Here is a 21,252-nt window from a genome sequence, read left to right on the forward strand (position 1 = left end):
TATACATTTTTAATTTTTTTTGCTTCATCGGAATGGGATGACACTTGGTAACTTTTGTTGTATTAGCTATGTGAACACACAAAAAAATCATGGACATGATTCGGATATGTTAAAGGGTCGTAAAAAAAATAATCACACTTAGCTTCCTCCCGGTCAAAAATTACCGACATAGGAAATGAATGGGAAATACGAGAAAAAAAGTGCACAGCAATGAAGGGGTGACACTCTAAAACATCAAGAGTGCAAATAAGACACCCCCCCCCCCCCACCACACACACACACACACACACACACACACAAACACACACACACAGAGAGAAATGAACTGGTAAGACTGAAACAGCAAATTTTGTTCCAAACTATATAAAAATTATATAATCATAATAACTCCAAAAGTATAGCAAGGAGAGTCAAAAGGTAGGTATCGTTTGAAATAACTCTTTTTAAATTTTTTGAAAATATAAATGACATTACATTTGGACATTGTCCTGCAGAGAAACTGCGGATAAAAGACAAAATATATATATAATTTTTATTATGATTTTGCATATTTCTTATTTGTCATGGAATAACTCAGGAAGGAAATAAGGTAGGAGGAAAATTATTTTTTAGTGAAGTCCCCCTACATGTTAGCTGCATCTGGATAAAAAAATAATAATTTTTGGATAAAGGAATCAAGTTACAGCATTTGGAAAAGAGATAGCCTTTTTGTACAGTCTTTGACACCCCCTCATGGGCAATTTTTTCTCCATGAAGAATATCTTGTCATAAAAGCAATAGATTATGTTAATTTTGGGCTCATTTTAGTTGTAATAATATGCTGTAAAAAATGAAGTGCCATTTTCAATGATCTGTGAATGTTTCATGAGCTGTATGATGTTTTTGACACATTGCAGTACATTATTTTATAGATTATGAAAAAAAAGAAATTCTATTTATCAGCAAATAACTCAGCAATACTTAAGAGTTTTTCAAAGTGGATACATTCACTGTAAAGTTCAGACTCTAAGCTTTCAAATGACATCAACTTTGTGTTAATCAAGGCAAGATTTTTGAAAAATATGGTAATGAATATTTTCGCAGCTAGGTGGCGCCTGCTGGCGGTACACTCGGTTTTAGAGGGATTACTCAGCACTGGTTAGGAGTTAATAAATGTAAATTAGATGCATTAAAAAGCTGAGATCCTAAGCTTTAAAATGATATATAATTTGTGTTGTTCCATTCAGTGGTTGCTTAGTAATTAATTTTTTTCTTTCTGAATGGGAATAAAAATAAATAAATAATAAAAAAGCTATAGGCAGCCTATAGGCGGTTATAGGACATGACACATTAATATATTTTGAAGCCACTAGATGGCGCTCTTCTCACTTTTTTAGGCCTGCACTCTATTTTGATGTGAAATGTTGCATTTATTGAAAAATAATAAAAAAAATTATAATTATAATGGAAAAAAATAGCTCATAAAAATTATATAATTAATGCAAAGTATCATAAAAAAACCTCTAAAAATTCTAAATAATAATCAGAAAATATTATAGAACAAAAATATATTTGATTGGTTATCCTGGGAAAAAATAAAGTTAAATTGTAAGGCTTCGTCCGTTTTTGACCGGGAGGAAGCTAAGTGTGACCCATTTACGAAGAAGCCCAGAGGGTTAATATGTCATAAACCACGATTATTTGTCTTAAAAACTCACCTCAGAAATTCGCGCCATTTCCTCTCAGAATTCCGGCGCACGCGCTGATCGAAAAAAGCGCGCGATTTTCCAAGCGAAAGTCGACAAAAAGACTTTTGACTTGACACAAGGTTTATAAATAAAAGATACAATATTGCCATTACTCAACTTTAATAGAAACCGTAAAACACACGCACATGACACGCTTTTTCGACACTATTCGTGACAGAGACGTGCAGGTTTGCTGTAATGTACATTACAGCAAACCTGCACGTCTCTGTCACGAATAGTGTCGAAAAAGCGTGTCATGTCCAGTGTCAACATCATCGAAATTTATTCACAATAGGCCCAAGTATTATATCGTTGTGGATTATTATACTTGAACTATAAAATTTGAACAAAAGTGTAGAAAGAATCTCGCGCGTCAAGTCAATGCCCAGACACGATCCATCCACCCCATACAAAATAACACATAAAAAAAGATGTTTGCGAAACAAAACGACTTACCTGTTAGTTACAGAACGAGCCGAAGTTGCTGATGGACGGAGCTTTTTTTTTTTTTCTCTAAAGTAATTTTTAATAGAATTTTGTTCCCTGGTGTTTTTCTAACATTTTACAACTGCAAACTATAAATGACAGGAACTCACAGGTGCAAAATGGCTGATAACACTAATTGCCTAAAACAGATGTCAATCAAACATTCATCAAGCATTATCCGAAAACACATTTTTTTTAATTTAAGGATTATAATATTGTAGTAATTTTTGTAATTATATTAAAATCAATGAAACAAAACTTTAATAAATAAAATGTTGTTTAATAAATGGGTGGTTCTATTCAACACAGTGGGCAGATCTGACAGGCTTAGACCCGCCCATTATGCTTAATAGACCCGCCCATTGATTATACAAATATTTTATCTATTAATAAAACCTTACATCTCAATATGTAGAATTTTTTTTCTTTGGGATTGATAGCATTAAATCTAAACATCAAAACATCAGAGTTTAGTTTCCCACAGTAATGGAATGCATAGAACAATTTAGTCATTTTATATTCTATTCAATTTTATTCTATTATATTTATTACATATGAGGAGCTTTTACAATGGATTACATTATTTTACATATATTTAGAAACAACCGGAAATTCATGAAGAGAATTTTAATACCGACTTAGATTCATTGAAACTACTACCAAGGAACGTATAGAAAATAGGCTTTGTGATCAAAAGGCAAATCTACAAAATCGGATTTCCTTGTCTGATGGCATGAACTCTGTTTCGGAAGAAAAAGGCTCGGTGAAAAAGGCTTGGTATAAGTAAGTTTGTTCTAGGAAAAAAGTTTTACAGAACCTCTATTGCAAAATTCCATCTGTTTTTTCCCTCATGTTTTGCTTCACAGTTTACAAAATAGTGTTTTTTAGTTTCAAGTGAGACGATCTCCGTACAGAAAAACTTCAACCAAAATACCGCACTGAGCCAGCTTTCATTTTACAGTTAAACTAAAAGTAACATTTTTCCCCTCCACATTCCTTGCAACATCTGTTGAGCTGAGAATTCCCTAAACAGCAGGGCGTACAGTCTTCACGAGCTACGTCACTCTCTGAGCGGAGCTGAGCGTTCGTGTGAACTCAGATTCAGGGCTGAGGACGCAGATACTGGGAGCTGAAATCCTCCAACTGCTTTTCCAGAGCTGTGGCTTTATGTCTGTCAAAAAGAAAACATGTCTATTATTACAAACAGCCCAAAATAACCAATATTACAGATGTGGAAAACTTTTCTAAGATGAAACTTAAAGCACAACAGAATATAGAAATCTCAAAATGCATTTTTAAAGAGGACCTATTTTGTTACATGTTCATCTTTCTTTTGTGTAATGTTGGTGTTTACACATGAAAAAGCTATTAGTTCTTCTCTATATCAGTGTCAGTGTTTCTCCATTGTAATCTTGAGTTTCTTCCGGGAACAAACACGTCACAATATTCCTCATTTAAATAATTAATATGCAGAATAAAGAGGCGGGGCCTGGTTGAGTTAGTCAGTATTGTGTGGAACTGGTTGTTATGGTAAGTGTAACACACTCGAAGTGCCTGACCAATCACAACACACTGCTCCAGCCGACCAATCAGAGCACAGTGTGCTTTTCAGAAGGAGGGGCTTCATAGAGACAGGAACTAAACAGAGCGTTACTGACAGACTGGGAAGAGAGGAGCCGCAACAATGGAGAATATGAGGAAAATAATGTGTTTTTGAACATTTAAGCATGAAAACCAATTGTATTAGAGCCCGAAAACAAAATCAAGACTGATAATAAGACCTCTTCAACATCACATCTCACATAAAACAAATGAAATGCACAAATTATTAAGTTTTGACATCACTACAGAGGCCTGATTTTTTTTAATTAAGTCTTGTAAACGTGGTTTACTTGCATTGTCAAGTTATTGTATTACATGTAAACTGGGACAACGGGTTAATTCAATAAGCATATTTTGGGAGTTATCAGTGTATGTAAACATGCTCAGTGATATCTCAAATACTGTTTCAAGATCTGTGGGCTGACCTGAGCACTTTAGATCGGTTCTGTACGGTTTCCAGCTTCTGGATCTTGTCAGTGAGGCGTTGGATTTCATTCTCCAGGTCCCTCTGGGTGATGTCAACTTGCTGGCAGAGTCGGGCAAATGTGCTGGCAATTTCCCTGTATCCGACAAACAAGAACACTTTAACATACAGGAACTAAATTATTTTCTATTTGCATGCACAATAAAAGCACAATTTAAAAAAAACTTGTGCTGCAATGAACTCAATTTCTGATCAGCAATGAAAAATTTATTATACTGCTATACTATTACCAGCAAATGATCAATAGTAGTTCACTTATGCACATGAAGCCATATTAATCTCAAACAACTTGTTAACTGCATTGTCTACATGGACACCATAACCCAGACATTAATTTCACCCGAAGTGAAATCAAACAGCTTCCTCACGGACTAAACTCTAATTTGAAATGGACTCGGGTGTGAATATCCAGATGAACTCCTACTGTTGCACTTGGTGGCTGCAGTTTGAGCTGGTGAAACTGATGATCATTTGAAGTTTCTCGGTGGCGTATTCCACGAACTGTCTCTTCAAGGCTCTTTCCTTGGCTTTAGTTGTCCAGGTGAGTTTCTCAAACAGGTACAGCATGCCATACAGACTCATGGAGAGAGCGATCAGACGCCAGCCAACTGTTCGCCACACCTAAACAAAAGGTATCGAGATGAACTTCAATGCATTTATTTCCACCCAGGAAAGTCAAGTTCACATTTAAAGTTGTTCGGTTAATTTTGCGGACAAAATCCAGTCATTTCAATAGGAATTCACAAGATTGGGAATTTCACATGAGGCCAAAAACATTCCCTAACGCAGGTTTCACAACATATCAAATTGGTCTTGCAAATTCACAGATGCTTGATTTGAAAGATCTGCATACAATTTACTTATTTTGCCAAAGTTTCACTAATGTCACCACACTTTTACACTACAGCTACTAATAATGACAAGTATCTCAATTTATGATTCAAACACATTACAGATATTGGGTGTCTTAAGGTGCGTCACATTTGCACTTTCATGGGTAAAATTCAGTCATTTCAATAGGAATCGAAGTGATTGGGAATTTCTCATGAGGATGAAATATTTCCCCATGCAGATTTCCAGTTGGTCACAGATTCGCCATGTTGAACAAAAGAAAGCTGCTTGGTTCGAAAGTGACATCTGTGTGAGCTGTGCTTCATACATCGCTTTTTTTGTGACGAAATTTCACTAATATGATCACATCTTTTGACTTTTGAAAGCTGGGCCACGTTTCAGCTTATTCTGGCCAAAAAACTCTTCCGACAGTCACACAAACTGACCAACCACATATGTGACCCTGGACAACAAAACCAGTCACATGGGTCAATTTTTTGAAATTGAGATTTATACATCATCTGCAAGCTGAATAAATAAGCTTTCCATTGATGTGTGGTTTGTTAGGATAGGACAATATTTGGTCGAGATACAACTATTGAAAATCTGGAATCTGAGGGTGCAAAAAAATCTAAACATTGAGAAAATCTCCTTTAAAGTTGTGCATTTATGTTCACGATTGTGCTGCATTCACTCACAGAAATACATGTTTTATATATTTACGGTAGGAAATTTACAAAATATCTTCATGGAACATGATATTTACTTAATATCCTAATTGTTTTTGGCATAAAAGAAAAATCGATAATTTTGACCCATACAATGTATTGTTTATTGCCACAAATATACCCGTGCGACTCAAGACTGGTGACGTGATCCAGGGTCACATATATAAAATATAGGGAATTCTGTAAAGCATTAACAAGGAAGCACTGAGATAATTCTCACCACTCCTCCAACGATGACCACGCTCATAGATGTGCGTGAGGTGAGAGAGGCCAGGTTGTTCACCATTGACATCATGAGTTCCTCCTGCGCCATTGAAGCCTGAATCTGACCTTGACCTCCAGGAGCTCTGGGGATCTGAGACTGAACCACCGCTGGTGCTGAAGGGGTGAGCGGTGCCGTCAGCTTAAAAAACAATATAATAGACCATTAAAAATTTAAATCGAGTCTGTTTCGCTTGCATTTTAGACTAAAAACAATCAAAAAGCATCTCATTGTACACCAATGGTAACGCAGATTTCACTTTAGCTGATGCATGTACAGTCAAACCAAAATTTATTTCAACATTTCTCACATTATCACAGTTTATTCCCTACAGAAAATGGTAATAAAATATGACAAGAGCTCAGAGTTATCAAATCAATTGATATTTCACTGGTTTTGTCCATCCTTCTGTTAGACTGTCTCACAAATGAATTTTGTTGAATATCTGTCAGTTGTTAAAATTTAACTACACAATTAGATAATACCAATTTAGCTCAACCAACTACAAAGCAATGCTTAATTTTGATCAGTCTGTGTGTGTAAAAAGGTCGCATTAGCATTAAAGAAAAAACACTTCAGCAAAACATGATCAGCTCAAAGTGTCTGAATAATTTTTGGCCCCAAATGTTAAAATTTTTTACTGGTAGTCACTATATGAAGAATATTTTGATATAACATGTCGCAGTTTACTTTATTATGCTGTCCTCACTTGCATAAAATAACTATAGTGTCCTGCACCCACTAGTAAAAAAAATGGTGTCTGAATAATGTTTGGTTTGACTGTACCTGCAATTTCTGATCCACCAGCATCAAGGCACGTCTGCCGTTGACAGGACCGAGGAAACGGTGGACCAGGGCGGTCCAGCCCAAAGAGAACTGGAACTCAATGTTTTCCTGGAAGTCTGAGCAGAGAGTGGCGCAGTTCAGGTCGTAGCTGAGCTCAAACTTCCTGCAGGGAATGAGCATGTGGAGCTGGTTCTGCACAGCGGAGGGCAGCAGAGGCTTCAGACACTCTGGAAAGAGAATAGGCAGGTCGATTACTGAACTCGCTCATTTATCATACTCTTGCTCATGCAGTGAGCATCTTCAGGGAACTGTTACATACATGCAGAGGCGGACAGAGTACACAGCTTCATTACTTGACTAAAAGTACAGATACCCCTTGCTAAATTTTACTCAAGTACAAGTAAAAGTACTACAGTCAGATGTCTACTTAAGTAAAAGTACTTGTTTTTAAAAGTACTTGAGTATCAAGAGTACATTTTCTAAATATTGCATTACTACTGCCACAGTGCTTACATTGGTAAACACAGCAAACACTTGAAGCGAAAACTATCATTAACTTGTTCAGAAAATTGAAATAGTCTGGCGAGGTGGACCTGCTGCGTTTTCATCCATTGTTTCGTCCATGGTTTCGTCTCTTATCTAAATCTGACCATGGAGTTGACTTTGGCGGAAAGCTGAAGGTGATTGCTGATAGGCTGTCCCAATCAGTGGCGCCTGCACAATCCAATCACATTTGAGAGGGAAACAACAAATTGAGGGTTTCCGAGATGTTTCTTTTTTCCTTTTTTTTTTTTTTTTTAGAAGAAGTAACAGGTACTCACAGTTATGGATAGAAATGTAGTGGAGTAAAGAGTACAATATTTGCCTCTCAAATGTAATTGAGTAAAGTCATGAGTACTCCCCAAAAATGATACTCGAGTAAAGTACAGATCCCTCAAAATTGTACTTAAGTACTGTACTCAAGTAAATGTACTCCGTTACTGTCCGGCTCTGCATACATGAGGGATAACGCAGGGCTCGACAGTGTGTGAGCATTTAATTTACGACAAAATAGATGTAAACGAACTGTAAGATGCATTAAGAAGCATGTGTGCAAATAAAAAAAGGCTATAATTTCATTAGATAAATATGAGTGGTGCACACTTCAAAGTAAAGTCGAGCAGTCGAGACAAGCTACAAGAGTTTACTTTGAATAAGATGCCAGATACAGTAACCAAAATACCAAAAATAACCAGGGGGAAAAAGTACGCATAATGCAGGACTTTTAATTATGAACATGCCAAAATACACTGCTGTGCGTTCTACAGGCTCGCACTTTCAGAGTAGTTTGCAATCAATGAATACAATTCATTTACGCCAATAGATTGCTTATGATCAATTGTTGATGAATTATCACAATGTTTACTTTACGGGATTTATATTATATGCTGAGAACATATTTTATCTCCCTCATTCTTTTGAATGAGCAGCTAGGAATAGTAATGCATATACATTTCAAAATAAGAGTCCTGGTGTATTTTGGCATATTCATAATTAAAAGTCCTGCATTATGCATACTTTTTTTTTTCCTAGTTATTATTGGTATTTTGGTTACTGTATCTGGCATCTCATTCAAAGTAAACTCTTGTAGCTTGTCTCGACTGCCCCGTCACGGGAAGAAAAGACTAAGAATTATTATTTAACATTATTCAACATATAGATTTTACTCACTGCTGTTTAGCGTCGTTACAGTAGATTGGCACCCCTGAGCAACCATAATTAAGTATTCCAGAGAGCCAGATAACACACTAATGTTTGTAAAGAACTAAATAAGCAACACTTCACCGGTTATCAGGCATTATCTATTAATAGGACTGTCACCTACTGCCATTTAAATATCAAACACAGGTCATTGTGTCTGTTCGGGACCTGGTGTTCTCACATACCGATCATGTCTTTCTGAGAGGACTGCACAGAGTCGTTTACAGCATCGGAACAGCGGAAGGCCAGATTCTTGCCCATGCCCTGCTCGATATGGCTGAGAAGATCCTGAAAATACGGGTGAAAATCACAGGTCAACTCTGCGCATCCATTTACAAAACATGAAACCGTTGATAAATGTCTATTCTGATTTTGACTTTTAAGGGGCGAGGGCGAACTCACAGATTTGTAGATTTTAAGCACGTTTTGTGACGGGTGAAAATCCGAATGAAACTCGTCTATGAGCACAGACAGACGGCAGATCTCCTCTGCCATGGCATTCGACACCTGAGACACACAAACACAGGAAGACGTTCACACAACATTAAATCTGCTGTGGATTCAAAAGACTGGTCAGATTACACATAAACATCAGACAGCAAGATTTACTAACAAGGAAGTATAAAAACAACTTGAAATTTAAGACTGTTGTTAGGATTAGGCTAACCTAACCCTTACGACAAAATTTGAATGAATCAAATGAAATTCTGATGTTTAAAATCAGAATTCCTGCTCAGGAATTTAAATGCATGTTGTAAAAAGTAGTCAAGGTGAACCGTTAGTGGATTCCTCTGGGTTTACCTTGTTTTCTACCTCCTTTGTGATGGCCTCGATTTTTTTCTTGATGTCCTGGATGAGCAGGTTTAGTTGATTGCGGACAAAATCCAGTCGGTCAATTAGATACTCTCTATCCTCCAGAGAGACGACCCTGCGATCAGACACAACACGTGTGACTACATGAGCGATGACAATGAAGCTTTGGGATTAGACATGTAAGGGATAACCCACGGCTAGCTGTGCATTAAACGATTTTAATGCACAACTTGGAGGCAAAGAAATGCCCAATGCAATGCGAAGGGTGTGGTTGCCTCCACGAAGTGCATTAAAATAGTTATCCCGCTTATACCACGGTCATTTGCCAGCATTGAGAACTTAAAGATGTTATTAATGTTTGTGATTTGACTGGAAGGGTAAAATTGATGGTTATATTCATCAGTTACGGCTCGTTAGATCTAGCATTCTGCCTGCTTTGAATCAGACAAGAGATAAAGTAGTGCGTTAGATTACATTTATTTAAATTTAATTTAATACATTAAACAGACTTGGAACTACATGTGCATTAAACCACTTATTCCAGCCAATCAGAATTGAGTATTCAGACGGACCATGGTATAATGGTACTTATACCATGGTGATTGCTAATTAGGTTAAATTTATTTTTTAGTTTTAGTTATTAATTTCCAGTTATTAATCTTAGTGCTTTTACTTAAACTTATTTCAGTTTCAGGCAAAATTTCTGAATTTCATTTAGTTTAAGTTTTTCAACTAATATTTATCTTTTATTTTATTTTAGCTTTATTTCAAACAAAAATGTTATAATAGTTTTATTTAACGATGATAACCCTGGTTCAAAGTTTTTTTGTTGTTGTAAGAACAAAAAGTTATTAGGCCTGTTAGGAGGACAACGCTTAAGTTTTGCAACTTAATTCAATACCGTGATAAAAGCTTAATCAGTTATCGTGATATGAAAATTTTATACCGTCACTTGAGATACTTTATCAACACTGGACTTTATCAATTTTTTGGACTCATTTCAAAGACAAATCGCTTCAAAATAATGATAGTGTAGATTACCGGACCTTCTGGTACATTATTCCTGTGACAAAACAAAGAGAAAAGAAGACAGAAGAACAGGACGCACCTCTTATCCGCGGCGGCGATGTTGATTTGATCCATGATGTCTTTGACCGTTTCAGTGATCTGCTTTGCTCTGATTGTGTGGTGCTCAAACTTTGTTTTCACTGCTGAATGCGAGATACACTCCTGCGAGGTCATGCACACACACACACACGCTACTGTGACAGGAGCCGACTTTATGACTTTAAAGGGTTAAAGGTTCAAACCTGCTGCAGCCTTAAACTAAATCGTCAGAAATTAAAATCAAAAACTGCAGCAAATCTAAACCCTATACGTCAACGACTCTCCAATTCATCTCACAGCAGCATGAACATAAAAGTAAACCATCAATAAACAAAACAATGCAATGAACGCAAAAGACAAACATGAAAACAACCGTTGTCCCAAAGGAATTACAGTAAGGTCAAAAAGTCTCAGAGCACCACATTTTTTATTTACCATTTGACTAGTCCCCTTAAAGGGGTGGTATAATGCCATTTTCACAAGATGTAAAATAAGTCTCCGATGTCCCCAGAGTGTGTGTGTGAAGTTTTACCTCAAAATACCCCACAGATATTTTTATATAGCATGTTAAAATTGTCTATTTTTGAGGGTGAGCAAAAAACGCACTGTTTTGTGTCTGTTCCTTTAAATGCAAATGAGCTGCTGCTTCCGGCACAGGGGGCGGAGCTTCAAGAGCTTGCACTCACACAGAAATGCACTGAAAATTTTTGTTCAAACCGGATTCAGATAATAATGTAATTAAACAAAGTAAAGTCCTAGATTTAAATGTGGTGTCAGAATCTTTTTTTGATCACTGTATTTGTGGGACAACAAAAGTATATTTGTTTCAACACAAAAAAACTGAAATATACTGTAAAATAATTCCATCCACACCGAACGAACAGAAAGAAGAGGGTGAAACAAATTCAAACTGAACTAAAGAAACAAAATGTCCTCGCCTCAGTAAATCTAGACTTCAGCAATGACGACACAGATTGAAGATTACATGTGCACAGAGACGCTCACAGTGGAGAGACAGACTAAACTCCACCAGGATAAACACTGACTGCACGCAATCATATCAAAAGAAGAAGTGAGCTTCTCTAGAAGTCGTCTTAATATGTAATATCAATATGAAGAATTAATATGTAAATGTAGATTGTGACTATCAAGAACATCATTCCAAAATGTATGTAAAAAATAAGAAATTATATATTTTTTTATAAAGAAAATAAAGCACATTTTAGGACTGTTAAGATGTTTTACATCTCAATGCTCCTAATAATAGGCTTCATTTCCATTATGAACAATATAATTTAATTTTGAAGTGTGTTTGTGATATTCATTATCCTGTAGTCTCTGTGTGAAGAGCTGGACTCTCTTAAATAACTAGTGCTGGTTAACAAATCTCTAGTGATGCAATGGTTCTAGCTAAAATAAGGCATATAGGGATTGCACATTTCAGCACTTACATTTTTTCTATTGCACATTTGATTGATGATGGTTCTTTATCTGACACACACTGAAGTCTTCAAACAGATATCAGCCGACCTGGACTGAGATTATCTGTAAACTGTTTCACCCACTGCTTACTGTAAACATGAGTTAATCATCCAAATCTATCCACATGTTCTAATGCAACAAACGCTAAAGCAACTAAATAATCAGTAGATAGAATTTCCATCGTAGTTTGCATTGCTAAGGCAGCTATTAAATACAAATTGAAACATGACCAAAAAAAAAAAAAAAAAAAAAAAAAAAAAATCACAGCCAATCAGAAGAGCATGTGGGCGGAGTCTCTCTGCAAACGCAGTGCACTCGCAACCAAATCAATCAAGAATCACAGCCAATCAGAAGAGCGTGTGGGCGGAGTCTTTCTGCAAACACACTGCTCTCACAACAGAATGGATAAATACATAAACAGGTAACACAAAATGATATTCAAACGCACATTAAATTATTTTAACATTAAATAATGCGCATAATCAGTACCTGAGATTATCGTTATCATTCTTTGTATTAGGGCTTGCAGGTAGTCGACTACTTCAACCACTAGTCGGCACTGTTGGAAGCCATCGAGTACTTGAACGCTCATTAAACATAATGCTACACGTTTGTTTTTTTCTTAACACAAACCAGCGACAGGAGGATGATGACAGCAAATAGACAACATAAAAATTATGTCTTATTCTACTATAAACTATTTTGAACATGTTTTATGAAGATCTAAGTTATCTATGTATACATATATTGTTTGCAGACACAGATGTTATGTTTATAATGTTGTGTGTCGAAAATATAATCTCCTGTTGCTCGTCGTGAATCGCTGGTTAGAACAAAAACTCTGATTAATGCTGATAAAAATAACAGGTGTTAGTCTTGTTTTTGTGTTATTATGTAACCTAAAACAGCCAGAGTTCTCCTATCTAGCAAACGCAACATCTGCTCCTACTTGCCTCGAACAATCTCTCAAACTTCTGGAACTCCTTCAGTCGTTCCTGAAACCCCTCAGCACCACCTGTGAACACACAAGCATCTTTATCAAGCTCTAAACACACTTCCAGGTTTAACAGAGTAACTCATAGGGAACACACTTGGACCTTGTAGCACTACAGTGCAACCCACCAATAGCGTCAGGGGAACCCATAGTAGGAACGGACACTATGACCAACAGTTCAACCACGTGTCACAATCGCAGTCAGTCTGAATGGCCAGTTTGCAAATGTGGCTTTTGTGATCTTCATTTATTAGTAACTCACAAATATTTCAGAGCCAGTCATGTACTGTTTGAAAATGCTTGCAGTGAGAGTATGTTTTTCTTTTTATCTCATACAACAGAAAAATATATTTGCGGATATATTAAAGGTACCATGTATTCAAAATTATGGTTGACATGGAGCCGCTAAATCTCCAACCTCCGGAGAATCACCCGTTTAAAACAAACTGAACAGAGGAGAGTCTGCTGGAGACTGAACGAGACCGAGCTCGTAATAAAACAAGAATCAACATCAGATCGAGTGTGTGTGTGTGTGTGTGAGAGAGAGAACAGAGGAGAGTCTGCTGGAGAAAAGAGAGCGAGACAGAGCTCGTAATAAAACAAGAATCAACATCGGCTTGGCTTTAGGAGATGGAGAACTGAGGGATTTTAAATGTTGTAAAAGCGATGTGGAGATGATGGTGTTTTATTACTCAACAGGAGAGTAAGTGTTTTATTGAACAGATAAACTGTCATATGTATTGTGTTCATTGTAAAGCATCATCTATTTTGAATCTATTATTCATCCACACAGACATGCAGAGCCAAAGCACAATCAAAACAATGTTCTTCCGCAAAATGCATGCAATTTGGTTTTTAACCACTAGAGGGACAAAAGTTACAGTGTAGAAGACTGACCAAAAATATATACCTGATATCAATCTTAAAATAAGTCATTTTTTAATATTAAAAAATAAATAATTTCTCAACATGTTTTAGTCACTTGTATTTCCTCATACATTTTCAAAAAAATATTTTTAATCTAAATATATTTCTTGACCAAATATATATATATATAAAAAATGTTTTACCTAAAATGTTTTTCAAGATGGAAATCTATTTTCTTGTCCCCTTATTTAAATTGTGTAAGAGGTTTAAAATAAATACATTTTCAAATTGATCAACAATTTCCTTGCACATATTTGAAATAAATTTTGGTCAAAAAATAAAAAATAAAAAATTCACTTCAGTTGATCAAACTCACGAAATCACGTATGTAATTCACTTCAGATTGCAGCAGTGACTGTCATAAAAGGCTCTAAAGCTGGCGTTCTGGCACATAGACTATCATATCAGACGTGATGCGTGTGTCCCATGTCTGTTAATAATACAATACAATACAAAAAAATTTTTACTACCCAAATCTATGATTCCCATCCACTAGATGTCATGCGGGCATTGAGTATCTGGGTCTGCCACGTTAACCCTCTCAAGATCCCACTCTTACCAGTCTCTGGCATACCCTGTGCCCGCTGCATCCGCGAGTTCAGCACCTCCTTCGCCGACACGAAGAAAATGCGGTTAGGCGCCTGCGCTCGATCCACGACCTTCAGCTCCTCCACCAGGAAGTTCACACACCTGTCCGTGTGCTGCTTACGCACCTGAGACCGTTAACACAACCCCACATCTGTGACATATCTGAGACAGAGATACATTTCTTTTTGCTTCGGGAACATCTGTAGTGATCCACATAAACTCACGTCCTCCATGTACTCCGGTTCGTTAGCAGAAGCATCCCAGCGATTGTTCAGGATGAAGATGTTGGGCTTTGAGAGGCGTTCGTTGACTTTGTGGAAGAAATGCTTCTCCTTTAAAAAGAAATAACAAAGAGGTTGATGAGGTTGAGTTCACTAGGGGTCATGTGATGGAAACACTGTAAAGGACAAACACACACACACACACACCCACACCCACTGGCAGTGTAAAGACAACACATGTGTTCACTCTTATCAAATCAGCTGTTGAGCAGCAATAAACTACTGCATTAAATCAGTCTGGAACATGAAGAATGAGCACTTGAACACAGAACTACACCTGAAAATAATGAGAAAAAACATACATCTAAAACATTGGCTATCTCAGAAGGGAATAATTAAATATTATGTGCTCTATAGCTATCTATATATATATATATATATATACATACATATATACATACACATATACAAATATACACATATACACACACACACACACACACACACACACACATATATATGGAGGGATGTAACAAACTAAATTATGAAAGAAGAAATAAATAGGGCATGAAATACATTTTATTAATGTAAAATGAAAAGGAATGTAAAATACAAAATGAAATGTTATTTATTCATGTTATCCTCAACATTTTATTTCAAAGTGTATTTAATTTCGTGTTTTACATTCTTTGATGTGTAATTTACTTATCTGTGCTTACATTTCATTATACTTTTGATCTAAACATCTAATCATTTCATTATAATTTAGTTAAACACCTCCATATGTTTACAGTATGCCACCATAAATGTTTCAGGTCATACACGGTTACATTGTTTTCATTAGGGTGTTCCTTATCAAGTCCAATTTTTTTTTGTGCAAAATGTTAAGGTTTTTTTTGCAAAATGTTTTGATGCAAAACATCAAAAAAATGATGTTTAGAGGTAGCTAAATCATGTGGAAGATTGCCTATGTTAAGCTGTGCGGCGTTACTGTGAATATGCAAGTAATATTAAAAGTTGCTGCAAATGAACTACATTTTATTGAAATCAGAGCAACACTGACATGACAACAATGACAACAATCTCAAAAAAAGCACACAGTTTTCAACAATCCCTCATTTCTGATGCTCAGCAGCCAGTGTTGACTTTTTGCAGTCTGGATAGATCCGTCGGTGATCTTCCACCACATGAAGGAGAAACTGCAGTTGTTCTTCAGAGAAAATTGTTCTTTGTGTGAGAGGGCCATTGTATTCCTGAATCAGAGCCACTCCTCTCTCGGCGTGATCATTGACTACTTTCATTGCATGTATGGTTGACTGTGCCTCCTGATAATCTGCTTGATTCGGCCAAAGTTCCCCGTCAATTTCAAGGAACGTAATGTCATTTTTTAAACCAAAAAATGTGCTCTAAACCCAAACAGTAACCAAGGTGATCATCAATAGAAATATGTATTGATTCCACCAGGAAAGGTAATTCTGCTAAACCGGGTCATGGATGGATTAATTTGGATTTAGTTTCTACAATAAGTAAACTGAGATATGTATCTAAAATACATATTTAGGAATATATGGTGCATTAGATGCTTTTATGGAGATTTTTTTGGAATTTTACTAGCCAGGTACAATACCAATTCAAATGATCTGTTTAGTTTAGTAAAGTTTAAAGCTATTGAGCTACCAGTAATTATTATGTTACTGCCATAAAAATTGGCATGCTGTATTTTCTTATATAAAGGAACAATTTGAAGGGTTAAGAGCATGACAATAGTTTTCATTTTAATCTTAGTTAAAGTTTTAGTAATGTAGTTGCATGTTTTTTTTTTAATAGGTTTTATTAATTTTTATTAAAGTTTTAATTATTTAGTACATCAAAATAAATAAAAAGAATCTGAGAAATGCTGCCTAATTTAAATAAATAATAATTATTATTATTAAATAACTTAAGTTGTTTTTTTATAGTTCATTTCAGTTCATGTTTATTTGATTTGAAGTAACTAAAATGGTTTTAGTTTTATAAAAACCCTGGTACAAATCATCTAAATTTAGTTTTCTTCATGTTTTTCCACGAGTAATGCCGTCTGAACATTAGGGGATGTCATTTATAATGGAGTGTTTATCTGCCCTTTGTGAAAATCCCCCGAGAGAGGCCCTGAAATCAACTGAAGCATCCTGGGATAGCAGGCATGCCTCCGTCTGTGCGTGATCTAAAGGCAGCACTGCATTCCTCTGAACCGAACGCAACCAAACACTGAGCAACGCCTCCTCCTCCTCTGCATACTTTCCCATATTAGCACACACTTCACACCATGTGACACCACATGCCAGTCAGATTAATGTTTGACAGTTTAATAATCCAGTGTTTTTAACTCACCGTGTTCATGAGTGTAGATTCAGAGTTGGCCACCAACACAAACACATCCGCATCCAGACAGAACTTGTCGATCCAGCTGTCCAGCTGTGTGGTGACGTCAGTTCCAGGGCTGTAAACAGTCAAACATACACACTTTACTCTTCATACGACGCTACAATGGGACACATCAACGGTATTTTGGGCTCATGGAAGTGTACCTGTCCACCAGAACCAGGTCGTCTCGGAGCAGGGCACACTTCGTCTTGGGCCAGAACACTTTCACGAGACAGCCAGCATCCAAACTCTCATCCATGTGTAGCGCGTGAGCCAACTGATTTACCGTCTGCAGAGGAAGAGTGTATTTGGCCCTCATCATATGCACTTTAAGAGGCCGTTTTATGACTATAAACACTATTATATGTGCAATTCTGTGTTTTTTTATTTACTTTCTCAAAAAGTATTTGACGTAGTGTAAACTCTAGAGTGAAGGCACACGATTCGCGGTCGCTTTGCTGAGAGCGCTGTGTTTCTCACACACGCAGAGAGAGAGAGAGACTTGCATGCCACACAGAATCGATGCGTCAGATGTAAACGATATTCTTTATTGTATTTCCTGTCAAAATAACAGTTCATTTGTTATTATTCAGCTTTTAAGAACAAGCAGACGATATGCCGATTTCTCCTGTAGTGGGCGGGACTAATACGCAAACGGCAATCTCATTGGCTGACGCTCTTCCCCGTTTTGATTTCAGCAAATCAGTTCGAGCGAACGCTGACAGCATGATTAATATTCATGAACCAAACAGCTCATCAATCCTTAGTGCGTTGTATATTGTTATTAGTAGTAGATTTAGTAGTAGTATTATTATCTTTTAATAATAATAACTATTGTTTTTTTACAGAAACACTGAATGACCAACAATATCTTAAGCACCAGTCCTAAGTTCAGTTAAAATGACAAATATGCATTCATGCATGGTTACCAAGTTTTAGTTATAATTACTAAATTTCTATCTTTAAATAGTGCTTGATTATCATAATATAATGCTTGATTGACTGATGTAAGAGTGTACGTTCAGATTTTAAAAAAGCTGTGCCATTTTTCAAAAGATAAGCTGATTTGGTGGAATCATAATATATATATATATACACATACACATTTACATTTATTCATTTAGCAGATGCTTTTATCCAAAGCGACTCTAGAACAATAGAAGCAGTTAAACTAACAATAGGACAACAATATGCAAGTGCTATGACCCTTCCCAGTTTAATCTAACGCAGTACATGTACTTTTATTTTATTTTTTATAAATAGATATAGAATAGAGTTGTTAGTATTACTGGATCAAGTGTTGCCGAAAAAGATGCGTCTTCAGGACTCTGGTTGAGTTAGGCGGATCATTCCACCAGCGGGGAACCGTCCAGGTGAAGGTCCGAGAAAGAGATTTTGTGCCTCTTTGAGATGGAGCCACAAGACGACGTTCACTTGCAGAGCACAAGTTTCTGGATAGGCACTTAGCTAACGCTAAAAGATGTTTTGTGCCTCTAACAAGTGCTTTCGATCTTCTCTCTGATCTGAATGGTGTGTGTGAAACACTTGAGTTTTGCCACAGACTCGTCCCAGCGTCTAGAACGCAACTGATGCTTTTTCAAGCGTCTCCATACATGAAAAAACGCAGAAAACTACTTTTAACCAGGAAATGACGAAATATTTAAGTACATATTTACAGCGGGTCTATTCGCACGGGATTAGTGTTACCTGAGGGAATTTTTCCAGACCTTTTTACTGAAGGTGAAAGTCGCCGTAATCTGTACTGACATTGTCCATAATGATTAATGAGATGCACATTCGGACGGGACTAAAATCACAGAGAAGCTCTGGTAATAATTACTTTACCCGTCTGAATAGGGCTGATGGCATATCGTCCCCTTGGAATTATAAGGTTCTATCTGACATTTTTGTCAAAATTTAGTTATTCACATATTCTTATTCTGTGACCACTTCTTTACATTATGTGATGTTGTTTTTTAAGTTGTGTACATTTTGGAACTTTTTATTTAGAAAATAAAAAGGTTCTTTCTTTACAGTCGAATGGAATGCAAAAACTTTAAAGCTCAATATCTCAAAACTGCTCAGAACGCAGAAAGAACCTTATAATTCCAAGGGGACGATATATATACGCATATACAGTAATCAACATTTGAAGTGGATCAAACCCTTTCATCAAAGTTATACATGAATTTTGAACAATACCCATCCTTGTCTTAGGACAACACTTCAAATGTTGACTACTGTATATAAAATATTATATCAGGCTGGCGAGTAAACAAAAAAATATACTAGTCAATGGCGATTCTATTTTGCCTATATCTATATCTATTGTGTGTTTATTGAATAGGAGAAAACTTGCACTTGTCTTTACCTTGATGCTCTTCTCCTCCTCGGACCCCTCGGTCTTCAGAAAGGCCTTGTCCTCGTCCGTTCCCTCCACGCTGAGGAAGCAGTTGGTGGTGTGACCGATGCCGCTGGGAAGCACGCGGTCATGCAGCATGGCGTTCACGACCGTGCTCTTACCATTACTCGTTCTGATGAAACAACGAACAGAGGATGTTTGTAACATTTACTGAAGCGAAACACATGTGGAACTTCTGCTCAAACACGAAACTCACCTGCCGAAAAAGGCCACCTTCATATGATTGCGAGATAACACCCCTTTAATGTCGGACAGTTTGCTTGTGTACGTCTCTATCTCATTCAGCTGGCTCCTGTTTGCAATATTCTCCAGCGACTCATTATTAGAGGTTTCTGTTGACGAATACAAGAGAATAAACAAAACACATGCAAATACTACAATAGTTAACCCTTCGCAACGAACAAACCAATCCTCCTTTGGCAACTGTTGCTGTCTGCTGTATTAGACCAACTTTTGCACATTTCTACTGATCTAATCAAGTCAGTGGAGAATCTGTGTGATTGGATATTTTCAGTCAAATCAAAGATTACCTTTCACGAACTCTGAGCCCTCCTGAACGTAATCTAAGAGCTGCTCGAAAACCTCGCCGATCTTCTTTTTGGCCAGCACAAAACGCTTCAGCGGAGAACGATCTGACTGCTCCATTTCCACACCTGTACTGGGAATACTTCAGAAACATCAGCAAATTCAGGAGATGCTACTCTGGATTATCGCTTTATCATTTATAAATGATTTTTACTCACTCTTATCTTCAAGACTTTCACATCAGAGCTGTCAAAACTGGGAAATTAAACAAATAAATTTGATTTTGAGGTTAATAAATATGGAAACTCTTCTCATTCTCTTCTCATCAACTAATATGTAATATAGCATTACCATGTTTTGTGCTATGATAATACCATGGTTTTCATTTAAGTAACCTGGAGTATCATGTAAAAAAACATCATGGTACAGTTCACAATTACGTTATGTCAGGAATACAAAAGTGAAAGTAACTCATGATGTAATATTAAAAACAGGCAAAATTATTATCAGCCTGTTGGCTTATAGAGTAAAATGCAAATATATGATTAAGTTAAATGTTTATATTCAAATAATGACCATAATAAAACGCAAGAGTAATATATTTTAAAAGATAGTCATAAAAGTACAATTTTATAAACTCTATGCTGTTAACTTGAATATTTACTAATCTGAATCCTGTAACACGATTAATTTGCTCTCTGGTTGTATAAATACTAAATAGCCTATTTAATCGCCTGTCAGTAACTTAACTTAGTTGAATTGTCAAATGTTTCTAGAGGTGACATGAGCTTTTAGCGTTAGCGCACGAGACACATGATTTGCTAATCAAGAAATAATACCTGATTAAAATACTTTACTTTCCTTCTTTATGTATCGATATCCTCGCATAATCAGTATAAATGTTATAAAACACATGAATCACACATCTCACCCAATCTCAGGAATGTTAAATCTGCTCCTGACATGACAAACACACCGCCTGACAGACCGACACTGAACCTTTAAGACTTCAAAATAAAAGTCCCAGAAGAGCATACTACTTTCAAAATAAAAGTCCCAGAAGAGAATACTACTTTCAAAATAAAAGTCCCAGAAGAGAATACTACTTTCAAAATAAAAGTCCC

The 21,252-nt window shown here is 36.4% G+C and overlaps 1 protein-coding gene across 2 annotated transcripts; it reads right to left on the reverse strand.

Annotated features, from left to right (window-relative positions):
- Window positions 1–2,254: 2,254 nt before the first annotated feature.
- Window positions 2,255–21,143, reverse strand: mfn1b (mitofusin 1b). Of its 2 annotated transcripts, none has more exons than XM_084100621.1 (19): window positions 21,060–21,143; window positions 20,347–20,383; window positions 20,134–20,270; window positions 19,800–19,935; window positions 19,553–19,715; window positions 17,346–17,470; window positions 17,149–17,257; window positions 14,782–14,889; window positions 14,544–14,682; window positions 13,002–13,063; window positions 10,568–10,689; window positions 9,448–9,574; window positions 9,049–9,153; window positions 8,832–8,934; window positions 6,907–7,133; window positions 6,079–6,261; window positions 4,724–4,920; window positions 4,241–4,375; window positions 2,255–3,384 (listed from the first exon to the last, which is right to left on the reverse strand). In XM_084100621.1, exons 3-19 carry the CDS (start codon window positions 20,246–20,248, stop codon window positions 3,315–3,317), a joined length of 2,226 nt encoding a protein of 741 aa, XP_083956747.1. In that variant the 5' UTR covers window positions 20,249–20,270; window positions 20,347–20,383; window positions 21,060–21,143; the 3' UTR covers window positions 2,255–3,314. The 2 variants fall into 2 exon arrangements, with proteins under 2 accessions (XP_083956747.1, XP_083956746.1); XM_084100620.1 differs by having other exon boundaries at window positions 14,529–14,682.
- Window positions 21,144–21,252: the final 109 nt, after the last annotated feature.

Source organism: Abramis brama (assembly GCF_963993115.1).
Source record: "Abramis brama genome assembly, chromosome: 23".
Lineage (NCBI taxonomy): Eukaryota > Metazoa > Chordata > Actinopteri > Cypriniformes > Leuciscidae > Abramis > Abramis brama.

What these genes read in the sequence shown, in the direction of transcription:
- mfn1b (XM_084100620.1), bottom strand. Translation starts at nt 20,248, where the DNA reads ATGGAGCAGTCAGATCGTTCTCCGCTGAAGCGTTTTGTGCTGGCCAAA. An exon ending in AAGGTGGCCTTTTTCGGCAG is followed by an intron (nt 19,716 to 19,799) that starts GTGAGTTTCGTG and finishes TTGTTTCATCAG; the next exon opens with AACGAGTAATGGTAAGAGCA. An exon ending in ATCGCCGCCGCGGATAAGAG is followed by an intron (nt 9,575 to 10,567) that starts GTGCGTCCTGTT and finishes GTCTGATCGCAG; the next exon opens with GGTCGTCTCTCTGGAGGATA.